This window comes from Armigeres subalbatus, chromosome 2, assembly GCF_024139115.2.
Source record: "Armigeres subalbatus isolate Guangzhou_Male chromosome 2, GZ_Asu_2, whole genome shotgun sequence".
Taxonomy (NCBI): Eukaryota; Metazoa; Arthropoda; class Insecta; order Diptera; family Culicidae; genus Armigeres; species Armigeres subalbatus.
In genome coordinates, this window is record NC_085140.1 from 229,314,381 (window position 1) to 229,327,813 (window position 13,433).

Sequence of the window (13,433 nt, forward strand, 5' to 3'; positions counted from 1 at the left end):
TTTAACCGCGAAGTGGACGAAGGACTTCGCTTGACCATGCCTTTAAAAATTCATAAGATGTCCAAATCTCGCACATAATCTTATTTGGATAAAAAAAACACCGATAACAGCTCAAACATTTTTTTTTGTGTCTTTATTAAGGAGACTTTCAGCCCGAGGCTGGCTCGTCTCCGAAATCAAACTTTAATAAACTATCAATCGATTTTTCATCAAATGTTGGATTGCATTGATAAAAAATATGTAGATAAACATTGTTTGATACTGACCGCACACAAAGCGAACGTGACTGAATGATCGTCCCATGTTACCAATTCTAAATCTTATCACCCGAAATCCCATGTCCGGATGTTTCCTTCCTTCTACTACTAACAATGTTGTCTCAGAAAAGAACACGTACTTCTCACCTGAACTGAAATTCTAAGCTCGCTTGCCCAGCTTATTGGCCTGTATCTAGCGAAAAGTCCCGTTAGGAAATAGACGCCAGCAGCGAGCAACAAGCGTAAAAAAAGAAGACGCCCTTCTCGAACGCGTTGATGATGATGACGCTTTGGCTGACAAAGAAGCGGGATACAAGACACTAGCTGATTGGCCCACCAATTGGGAAGCAGAGAAGATTCAAAATAAGGTATAAAAGAAAAGTGCATTCGCTCACAGAGCATTCAGTCACTAGAAATTCGCGGTTATTTGAAAAGATCATTTTCTTACTTTTTGCACTTAGCCGAAGCAAACAGCCTTTTTCAAGGCTCTAAGAGTTAAAAATAATGTTCTCCTTCAGTCGCTATCGATTAGAAGGCTCTTCAGTGGAAGGGCTGAGATACAGTCTACATCCCCTGCTGAGCCAACTTGTGGTTTATTTCAGGCAGTCCTTCAGTGGGAAGGTTGCCACTGTCGAGGCTAATATTTCGTGACCGGACAGATACTTCCTGAATTTTTTTGGATGATTCTTGTTCGAGTTAGATTTGATTTCTGTGTCGGTTTGATGAGAAGATTTTGCCAAGGAATGGTATGCAACGCTGATTATTTATCCAAAATAGTTGATGTGAGAAATTTGGACATATTATGTATCTTAAAGGCATGGTCAAGTCAAGTCCTACGTCCACTTAGCGGTTATGTCACAGACATTACCCACTGTTCGTTTTTTGCCTTTTTTTAGGATTTTCAAAACATTCTGTAACAAATCCGAGGAGATTTCTTATTTTTTTAAAAATAATTTACACAAAATTTCAATACCCGGTGATCATGAGTAAAATTCTCTCAAAAGATGAAAAAAAAAAATCCTTAAAAATATTTGAATAAATATACCAATCAAATCAATCAAAAATGTCGAGACGAGCCAGCCCAGGGCTGAAAATCTCGCTAATAAAGACAAAAAAAAAACTAAAAATGTAGTAAACGTTAATGGATCGTTGTTCCGCAAAAAACGTTTTGCCATTTTCTAAAGAATTCCTGGAGAATTTCCGAAGCTATTCTTAGTGAAATCTAGGAATTTATTCGGGAAATCAATTAGGGATTGCTTTGTAAATTCTTTTGAGTATTCCCTCGGAGCAGAAAATTGAATGTATGGAGAGGAGATGGCATCAGTTTATCATGTTTATCATGATATTTATGATCATAAGTGGCGTAATCTGAATAGACTATAACTTGGCCGTTTAACACTTATAGTACCGGTACCTTGGCTGCTAGGTCCAAGCAAACTAGATTTTGGTCAAAAACTAGAACAAACTAGATGTTGGTCACCCGAACAGGTATAAGGACGTTAGGCATGAGTACGTTAGGCATAAAGGATGTTAAGCATAAAATGCCCCAAAAACAGCCCTCGACATAAGGAAGGTATTATGCTTAACGTCATGGACCCAGCAATCACATATTTTTGCTTCAACACATTTTCTAAAGGAGTTTTCGTAAGAAGTTCTGAAGGATTTCCTGAAGAAATTCCCAAACATATTTCCGAAACATTCCCTTAACAAGTTTTCTTAAGTTTCTTAAAAAAAACAGCTGAAAAAGATTTCCGATAGAAAACTTAACCAATACCTGAAGAAATCTGCAAAGTATTTTATAAAGGTATTTCCGAGGGATTTTCACAAGACATTTTCGAACAAACACCTAAAGGAACTTCAAAAAAATCGTAAAGGAATCGCCAAATGCATCTCTAAAGGAATTTCCAAAACAATTCCTTTAGATGTTTTCTAAAGTTTTAGTAAAGAAATTTTTAAATTAAATCCGGAGGATTTTCCGATGGGATCTATGGAGAAATTTTTAAAGGAATACCTGGAGGAATTTCTTATGTGATTCCTGTAGGAATTTTGATTGAATGGCTTAAGCAATTTCTGGGTGAACTTGCAAAGGAATTCCTGGAGGAATTTCTTAAGTAATTTACAACATTGTTTTGTGAAGCCACCGAAATATTCATTAAATAATATTTTTCGCAATATTTCCTTTTTTGAATTGATCTTTTGCTGCTAAAATCTATATATGGCACGTTTGTTTTTGCCTGGAAATTAATGTAAAACACCTGGAAAAAACCTGAAAAAATCAGGGAATTTTGTTTTTACAGATGAGTAGTAGTAGGGGAATAAAGTGAGTCTAAAAAATGCATTTGCATTTGTTGGTTATATTGATGGATAAAGTGGAACGTATTTCTTATTTCATGATAAAACTAATGAAATAAGAAATACGTTCCACTTTCCCCATCAATGTAACCAACAAATGCAAATGCATTTTTCAGACTCAGTTTATTCCCCACAACCCTGACATATTACATTCCATAGAAAAATGTTTAAACATTATCCTCTCTTGTAAATGTTGGGACAAACTCAACTCGCAATAAGCGTTTGTCCCAAACTGCAACAGAATAGGACAATGATCGCCTGTCACGCATTTTGAGAAGTAGTCGGTTTCCGATGATGTTTTTGGTAAAATTAGTATCAGTTATCATAGATTAGACATAAACTTAACCATCTGTTGACATGATTTGCGTTTTACTTCTGAAATATATAAGTTATCGCAGTTTGAAAAGTTCACAACAAGTATCTCTCCATGTTTGTTGTAAATAAAATGGAACGCAACAATGTCTTTATCCTCTGCAGATGGGGACAAAGAGTTATTGCTATTCTCTTTTGTCGCTTGTTTTTTGCGTTTTTCAGCGACAATTACATTCCTTGGTTAGGAGTTCACTATTGGTCATTATACCCTATCTTTATATATACAAATGAAATGGCTCGTATCCGCATAACTCGGAAACAGGTAGATGGATTTTCTTTATCCCTTAGCACAGTGGTGCTCAACATTTTGGGCGTTTTTTCTCTTGATTTGCTTGTCACACAATGAAAAAGAGCTTTCTTCTATCAAGTTAGTACTTGGACGAAAGCTTGCAAATATATCTATCAGCTTAGGGTATCAAAAAGAATATTGATGTTGGAATCACTCCGTACGACTTGAACAAAGTAAAATTACACTGCGGCCCGCGGGCCGCACATTTGTTTTGCTTTGATCGTTTCGTGAGGAGTGAATTTAACACCAATATCCGTTTTATTACCCTCAGCAGATGAATATATTTGAAAGCTTTCAACCAAATGCTAATTTGTATGGTCAAAGCTAATTTTTATTGTGTGAGAAGCAAATTGAAGCAAAAAAACACCCAAAGTGCTGATCACCACTGCCTTAGCAGATACGTTCATTACGTGATGAACTTCTAAATTAATATAAAAAATCACGAAAATAAAGTAATTAAAAAAGATACGTTCATTATAGTTTCCGACGAGTTTATATGATATTTCCTCATGCGAAAATCGCGAGTGACGTTTACTAAATCATGAAAAACCTAAATCAAGATTCGTATGGGCAGTTCACAACGTGCATTTTTGCCTACTATACAGGACAACGTCTGCTGGGTCAACTAGTATGACATAAAGTAATGCCACATTTTTTTTCTCGAAATTATGTTGTTTGTTTGGCCAGGGCCCTGTAGCATAATCAGACTAATAATACAAGTTACAAGTCAACAAATTACAAGTACTTGTAATTTGCGTCGCATAATAATCTTTTGCCAACTAATAATATTAGTACTTGTATTATTAGTAAGGTTGAAATTACAAGTCCGTCAGGTTCGTTTACCTGTCAAAATTCATTCGACAGTTCACTGTCAATGAGGAGGAAAACGATTTGTTTACGTTTGTTTGCAAATTTGTGGATAGAATATATATGTTGACTGCGATAGGTATGCAATGCACGGAACACTCTGCAAATTTATTGATTCCGCGGTTTAAGCCGGCTTCATGGTATAGGTATTTTTAACCAAGCCAATGGAATGCACACTGGAGTCGTTTTTACGTGATCTTTAGGATTGACTTAAGTTTTAATTAAGGCGATTTATAAGTTACGCAAACGTATCCTCCATGATAAATCGAATCCCGCTAGACTTGTTTGTTGTGGGTTTTTGAAGAGGGTTTAATTTACGACTGTGTAAGACTTATGCGGGTTTAGATTTTGCTTCTATTTCGATTATGAAATTTGGACGATTTCTTTTTTAGTTCAAAATCCCAACTGATGAAAATATCGTAATAAATTCTACTCAGAATTTAGGTAGTTTTTCCGTTTTCCTTTCTTTCCCATGATTGTTGTCAAACATAATGCAATATCTATGGTCTTAAACAAGATTGTTTAGTATAATAATACAATAATACAAATTTCAGTAAATTATTATATTCTCAATTTTGAGATGAATAAAGTCAACTTTGGGTAAACCAAACTCAGCTTTGGTTAATATGTTTTAAGTGGATTAAGTTAAACTACTAAGTATTAGGAAACTCATTTTACTCAAAATAGGGTTATTGGTCCAAAGTGCGGATTTGAGCTAAAACAACCCACTTTTGAGTAGTTTTGGGTTTCTGTGTACTGCATAATTGCTAATCTAGACCAACATTTGAAAAGGGCGTAAAAGCCAAAATTTATTCCTGCTGATTCTTCGTCTTCATATAAAGCTATATATGTGGACAAAGAATGAGAAGGAATAAATTTTGGTTGTTACGCCCTTTCCAAATGTTGGTCTAGTAATGATCTTTAGCGCTCGAGCGCTCCACCATTTGAATACTTGATGTCAGCACTTAAATTACTTCTACTATATGCAAAGTCATTTGACAATTTTCATAATTCTCAATGTTATATGGGAACGAGAAATTTATTCTTAGTGCCCAATATTTCATTATATGGTAATTTGAAGCATCTACAATAATAGTTTCTTTCTCTGTTAAGTCGTTAAAAACAATTAAACTATGCATAATTAATTTGCACAGCTAAAATAATAAAATAAAAGCGACTTGTAAATTAAATTACAGCACCATTCATACTTGTAAAATAAACTACAAGCCAACGCCAATAATTTCTACTTGTATTTTCTTTATGCAACAGTTACTTGTAAATTCCACTAATATTATTAGTGCGGTTTACTTGTAATATTAGTCTTGTGAATTCATACTTGTAGATTCATTATGCAACAGAAAAATACAAGTTACAAGCTGCTCTACTAATATTATTAGTACAATTTCGATTATGCTACAGGCCTCAGGGCTACATAATATTTACTAACATATATTCGTTTGATTTAGCTAACTGCTAACAAATAACCTCTATTGAGCGTACATGAACAAATAATACAAATTTAAACTCATTTGAAGGCTTCTGGTTATTTGAGTAATACTACATAGAGCACAAAAGGACAAAGTGTGCCAAAGTATTAGGTAATCCATGTGTGATTAATAAATCCTGGAAAAATTGTAGAGCCTTAACACAAAAATCACTGCTATCACAGTTGATATATCAACAACTATGATTTATTCAGTCAAAATTGAGAAGATGCAGCCATTTGTTAATGTAGACTCGTCTACTGAAATCCTAAAAGTAGATTTTTAATTAAGCCCAATCCTGATGATTTTAGGTTTGATGAATATTTCGAGGAATATTCATTAGTATATACAAAGCAACACCATCACCAATTTTCAACTGCAATGGAAAGTAATGTTGGACACTGAAGATTTCAAAAAGTTCAAGAAAATACAACTGAAAAATTAAAAATCATTTAATGGATACCCAGTGCTTTGACTTTTATGAAGTATCAAAAAGCATCACAAAAGATCACTCTTATGTTCTATTCAATATAATTGTTTGCATATGAACATTATATTGAAAAATCCTCTTTCGAAATATTTTTTTCACTTACCCCACATGTGGGTCAAGTGAAAACATCAAACAAATTTTTTGGTTTTACAAATATTTTTTATCTTAAAATTATCTTCCAAAATTCCAACGTAGCGGTTTTTCAAGCTGCGTTGACGCAGCGTGACTCGGCGTTCAATCAGGCTGGGAATCAGAGCATTAGTGATTAATCATAGATTTAATCATGATTAATGAATAATGGGTGTTTTAATCATTATTCATTAATCATAATCATACAAAAACTACGATTTAATCATTAATCATTAATCATAGAATTTTACATTTAATCATTAATCACTAATCATATTCATAATTATTTTGAGTTTATTCATTAATCATCAATTTTAATCATTGCATACATCGCTTTTATTCATTAGTATTTAATTAATTAATTAATTGTTTATTCGTCTTCGATTGGATCGTACAGACTACTCTTATTCTAAGTTCCTTATTCTAGATTTGAAACAATACTTGGACACATTAAAATCAATTAATCATAACCATATAATTGTTATACCTTTTAATAACCCAATTTGAAATAAAGGTTACTTGCTTTTTGATCACTATGCAAATTATTCAGTTTGATTATTCATAATCATTAATCATTAATCATACACATATTGTGTCCACATTTAATCATGATTGGTAATCGTTAATCACACTCCAAAAGTTTTATTCATTAATCATAATCGTTAATCATTGTCAAAAAATTAATTTAATCGTTAATCATAATCATTAATCATTGTCAAAAACGAATAAATCATTATTCATAATCTTTAATCATAGAGTTGAATGATTTAATCATAACAAATTTAATCATTCACTGGAAGCTTTATTCATTAACGCTCTGCTGGGAATGCACACGACAAGCGGTAATTTGCCGCAAAACTTCTACCGTCAAACCTAGGGATCCTATATTAAGAGATGTGCGAATACTTTTCCAGACGATTTAGCAACGCTGTTACTTTCGTAAACAAACGCTGCCGCAGTGAAAAATATTTAGGCTTGCACATGACTTCACATTCGAAGACACTTTTTAATTATTTTGTTTATCCTCTAGCAGTGCATTTTCGCTAAAATTAAAGAGCAATACGAATAAACACGATATAAGGCATAATCAACTAGACTACTTTCACTTACGAAAGCAAAACAAATTGTGTCACGTGTCAAAATCTGTCACGCCAAATGTCATCCGCCTGCCAGCTGTTGTCAGTCTGTCATTTTCCATTATCTTCCAACATGAACCGAGTTATTGATTCATTTAAAGATAACTAACGTGAAATATTTAAAGTACTACAAATATAAAAGTTTGATTTTGATTTGTATGAAGCTTATCGCCCCTGAACAAGAATCAATGGGTAATGCTTGAAAACTGTCATGAGCTTTTACATACCTAGGGGAACTGCTTCTTGATATCATACCATGTACCCAAATTAATACCATCCGAAAACAAAGGATTGGTGCGCGAATTGTTCTATTTCTTATTTCTGTGATTTTTTTTCAGCAGTGAACACGCCGGATAACAACAAAACACAAACAAATTGCCTGTTTTGCGAATGTTATTGATATAGAACCATGTTATTAATAATGGAACAGATACCCTATATGATGGCAGACTAGAAACTCAGTATTACACCCAATATTTTTTTACACGGTTGGTATTTTTAAACATCAATTCACTGTCGATTTAAAAGTCACCCATTGCTTCTAAAATAAAATGTTTGAACTTTCGAAATTATTTGTAGAGCTGAAATTGAAATCGTGCCACACAATCCGATTGTTCAAAAACACGTTTTCAATATAGAGAATCATAAATTTGGCATTGCTTTACTTAATCCCAATTTATTTTCTACAATTATCATTCATAAATAAATATTGTTACAATTTCATTATGTTCTTTATTCTTTATTTCCAACTTTAATTTATTACTTAATAGGGGGAAATTATTCTTGAATAATAGTGGATCCATTCCAGGCATTTAATAGTTCTTGTCGTGAATCGATAATCTGTTGCGTTTGGGGTACGATTTTTTTATTAGTTTCATTTATTGGCTAAATAGGAACGAATCATTTTGTTCCGGAATAAAAATTCATTAAACATTTTGGTCAGATACTGCAGCCGCTAGGTACTCAAAATCAATTTTCACTCCACTGCAACACGGACCAATCGCAGTAGCGTTGCCCACAACACTAGAAGAGTCGCACTGATCCCGGAGTCTTACTGTGGCTCGCCACCATCTCATTATCTGCTATCGTTTCTTTTTGCAATGGCAATCCACATTATTTGACGACACCTTTCGCTGACACTCCTAAAAACACGTAAATCTATCAGCAATAGAAAAGATAAATTATAGGAACCTCGGTATCAAACCTACACTTTATAACTTTTCCCATGGCGCAACTGGTATCGCCTGCCACCAATATAGAGATGCCACAAATTAATCGATTACTTCGATTAATCGAATAATTTTGAATCGATTACTTCCCAACGATTAATCGATTCAAGAATCGAGAGTAATCGATTAATTACTAATCGATTAATAGGGATTTTACAACAACTCTAAGATGTCGATTACTTCGATTAATCGATCTATCGTTGTGATAATCGATTAATTTTGAATCGATTACTACTCATCGATGAATCGATACAATAAGGAAAGATCCATTAATTACGTAACGCAAAAAATGCACTATTTCAACCCCCCTCCCCATATGTCACACTTTTTGTATGAAGCTTCTGAAAATTTTGAATGGATCGTCACACTTCACTCAATCCCCCCTCTAAGCGTTACGTAATTTGTGGACGTTCCATAATCGTCAAGAATCGAGAGTAATCGATTAGTTACTAATCGATTAATCGAGATTTTACGACATCTCTAGGTGTATACAGGGTCTCGCGGAATACAGAGTCTATTATATAGAGTTGCGCAAAGAGGATCTTCTTACACTTATTCTGAATGATCTTCTTGTTATTCTGTTTGCAACTTTCATTTTTGTTCAACCCTTAAAGTGACTTTACGGGAGTGTTCACTGTTAAAGCTATTTTTAATTCGATATCCAAGTCACCCACAGAGTGCAAACACGTGAGTTTCTTGTTGCTTCTTTATTGGGGGGTGTATTGAAGTTTTTTGAAGCTGATTCTAGAACAAATCTAATACATTTCAATTCATGCGTTTTAATTCGCCATAATAATCATTAGGCGATAACAATATTTCCGACTTACCAACAAGCATTTGTTTACTTTGCTCGATAGGTAGACGGTTTGACAGTTCAATAGGTAGATTTGGCTTCACTCTTTGCGTAACTCTATATATAATAGACTCTGGCGGAATACACTTTATTGGTTGAATTTTGCCTGCTCCGTCATTCAGTCCAAAACTGTCACATCGCCGTCTTTTCGGAAATCAATTTATTCTGATGAAGTTGGTACAATCAACGTCACTACACTATCGCACACATATGTCCGTTGATTTTAACTCTATACACCTGCCTGGGATGGTTGCCTGTCAGTTTATTCCAAAGGTGTTTTGATCGCGACTGGTATTACTGTACCGCTCATAATAAAATCTACTCTTCCGCTCATTTTTAGTCGCCAAGAAAAATACGCGCCAGATAGTCGCCTAAGAAAAACATATAGGGGAAAAGACGGCTTTGGCAGGTTTTGTTCTATTAATGTCAGGGGGGTTTTTGTTGACCAAATTTTATGAAATTTGGCCACAATATTCTTTGATATGCAAAGAATGTTTAGACCAAATGTCAGCATAATTGGTTATAGAAAAACCCCCCTGCCAGGGATGACGTGTAGCCAAATCCGTCGCCTGAAAGAAACTGCCTCAATAGGCAAAAAATCACTTCCCCATGGGGTTGTTAGTCTCTCGGTATGAGAAGATGAGGCCGCCTGCATTTTACTGAGCCAACTTGGCTAAATTGGCAATCTAGGCAATCCCACAGATGGCAATCGGAATAGAATTGCAGCCTCCGAGTTCTTACGGGTACTCCTGGGTCTCCGCTTGTCGTATTACTTTGGATCTACCATAAAACAACCAGGCCTTTGGGAATCATGCCCGCCAGGCGCCAGCAAAAAATCTTTGATAATTGTAACGTAAAGTGCAACGTTATTACATCGTACTAATGATTCTGACCATATAACAAACTCATGAGAATGTTTCATAAGAATTGTACTATGAATATCTTAAGATCTTGTATTCGGTCAAATCTATCTTTTTATTGGATATTCAGTAAGACGATTCCTTGAAGCGTCGATGGGCATGTGGTGTGATCACACACCTCCTAATCACGACATCCATGGTTCGAAACCAGGTTACACTTTTTTAAACGCGTTTAAAATATTTCATAAGATTGTCGTATGAAATGCATTCCATTAGTGAATCGTATAAAAATCAGATCAATTGTAGCGAAATTTCAAAAGAGAATCGTGTGATGGTCTCACAACCAGTAGGGGTAAACGTCCTTTTTGGTATTTTTAGCGATATTTCAGGAATATTTTCAAGAATGTTTACTACTGGATTGGTAGTTCGAGATCCGAACTACATGCGCTGTAATAAATACTTATAGGGGAACGGTTCGCCACTTCATCTCATAGCTCCTATTTCCATCCCATCAAAAACAAATCAATGGAAAGGAATTTGGTTTGTTTATTATTTTTGTGATTTTTTTCAGCAGTGAGCAGAGCACGCATGTTGAAAAAAGAAGCGACGAATTTGGTGCCTTATTTCTTTGTTTAGCGATGAGATGGATATATGTACAGTGAGATGGAGATTGGAACAGTTCCCCTATATAGTGCGTTTGCGTCTGTGAAATCTCTTTGCAAAATACTTTTAATTGTTTAATATCTGATAAACACCAGCCGAATTTAATTATAAAGGCCGCGAAAAAATGAAGGGCCAAAAATTTCAAAACGTCCTAATACCATCAAAGACTACTGCGATCCGGCCTGAAAAACTCGACCCATGTTCACGACCTCAATAGCCTTAGTATGATGCTTTTATTTTTGATCGAATTTTGTTGAGAAAGTAAATAATAATTTAATTTTATTCTCTATTCTTCTGCAGCTTAAAATGGTCTTTTTGGCCCAAGGGCCGGGGCCCTTCGTCTCCCGCCGTGTCGTTTGTGACTACAGCCGAAACAACGTAGAATTTGTACAGCACACAAATTTCGTTCTATCCAACGTTCGCAACAAACATCAACCAGCAGCAAGAACTGTCCCCGAAAACTTGTTAGTGCGCTTTGATTTTTCTTCGTCATTGTTTCTAAACTTTAGCGAAGAAAAACTACCGTCACTCGAGGGCCCGCCAGCAGCGGAGGCCCTTCTCGCTTTTTCTGCATGGATTCAATGAAACGTAGCGAGGCGAGTAACAGCCACCACCAAAATAAGGTGGTTTTAACGAACCAAGGAACAGACAGCAATAACAAAGTAAATCATAGTGGTAGTAATTTGAACAATAATACTGTAAGCAACAAGCAGCTACACCAATCGGCTCCATTGAATCCAAATCAAGCGTCCACGCTGCCAAACACATCGACGACGACGCCAACAGCCAGTGATATCAACAAGGATTCTAATTTTGAATACGACGATAACGAGTGGGACGTTGGTATAGGCGATCTTATAATTGACCTTGACGCTGACATTGAAAAATCATCGGTTAGCAACCAACAACAGGTCCAGCCAGGAACTGCACTGATAAGCGAAACTATTTCACCAACGCCGGATACAACCCTTCCATCAGTAGCTGTAGATGATACAAACGTGCTTGGTACGACGGGATTGAAAAAAACACAACCAACAACAACGGCTCCGGCCTCATTGTCTAGAGTTGGTTCTGACAAAGCAAATCTTCCAACAGGTAGTGTGAAAGACTTGAACTCGGCAACTACGTCTGTGAAAGGAGGAATCACGTCTTCAACACCATCCAAACATCATTCCTCCTCTTCCTCTTCCTCATCCTTACCGTCTTTGTCAGGACATCACCATCATCACCACCACCACCATCATCATCATCATCATCACAAGTCAAACAGCAACGTAGATTCTCCAAATCGCAACAGCTTAAACAACCTTTCAAAACATTCTGTGTTACTAAGTCAGCTAAATAGCACTAAACGTCCTAGTTCTTCAACCCTTGAAATAACTGGATTGAAGCACCACCACAACTCCAGCAGTGAAAGTAGTAGTTTGAGCAACATGTCCTCCACGAACAGTAGTTCGGGTGGTAAATCAGCCACCAAACTAGCCGTAGATCACCAAGCAACGCTTGACAAAGGATTAAAAATGAAGATCAAACGTACTAAACCAGGCACGAAAACTTCGGAAGCAAAGCATGAAATCGTGAAAGCTGAACAAAACGGTACCAGTTCACTATCGTCGTCTGCGGATGAGAATAACGGTAATAGCAACAGTAGTTCCAACTCAAGTAACAAGAAACATTCGTCACAGTCACAATCACAAGCACAACAAGTGGCTAGTCCTACAGTGCAGCAGCAGCAGCAGCAACAACAACAACAGCAAGGGACAAAACGGGGAAGTAGTGGTCACCGTCGAGATAAGACGAAAGAAAAGACTCCACATCACAATCAACGGGACAAAAATGAGCACAATAGTAATAGCAGCAATAGCAATAACTCATCGTCAGCCACTGACCGAGGTTGCAGCTGTACGCACGAAATGCAAGTAAACGGAATTCAACAACCGTGTTCCAGTGTATCTTGCATACGGAGTAGAACCTCAGATCAACAAATTAATTCGCTATCGCAGCGGCTATCAAATCAAAATAATTCGAGGTAATTACCATTTTATGGATTGTTTATTCTACATTATTTTGTTCAGTTTTTGAACCTACATCAGCTTTAAATAAGGATGTGAAAATTCATACCGTTTTTAAATTGGGAATATGCCTATAACAAAAATCTCGTTAAGCTAATTCTATAATCTTCTGTGTGTTCAAAAAAACTTACGTTGTCTGTGGTCTGGGGTCAAACTAACTCCAAGTTGAAATAGCCATAACTTTTTTATTGTTTGGCCAACTTTGGATTTTTTGGGCTGTTTCGAAAGATAATTTAATCATCTTTCAGGTCGTAACCAAAGATTGTCTATAGGTGGGCGGGTTCCTGCTTATTTTATTTATATCTAAAAATTCTACCCATTTTGAACTGCACCTTTTTAAAAAGGTTATGCAGGAAGGCGTGTGCTTTGACATGAGGCAT

At 35.8% G+C, this 13,433-nt stretch overlaps 1 protein-coding gene across 7 annotated transcripts in view; it reads left to right on the top strand.

The window, feature by feature from the left end:
* The window catches only part of LOC134211850 (serine-rich adhesin for platelets), a 110,588-nt gene that overhangs the window by 44,952 nt on the left and 52,203 nt on the right, over positions 1 to 13,433 (top strand). For all 7 annotated transcript variants that reach the window (XR_009979119.1, XM_062689168.1, XM_062689173.1 and 4 more), the window contains one exon: positions 11,282 to 13,010. Coding sequence is in view for 6 of the 7 variants with exons in the window: in XM_062689168.1 (XP_062545152.1) it covers positions 11,554 to 13,010 (1,457 nt within the window). In the remaining variant the exon portion in view is untranslated. The remainder of the gene's footprint in view (positions 1 to 11,281; positions 13,011 to 13,433) is intronic.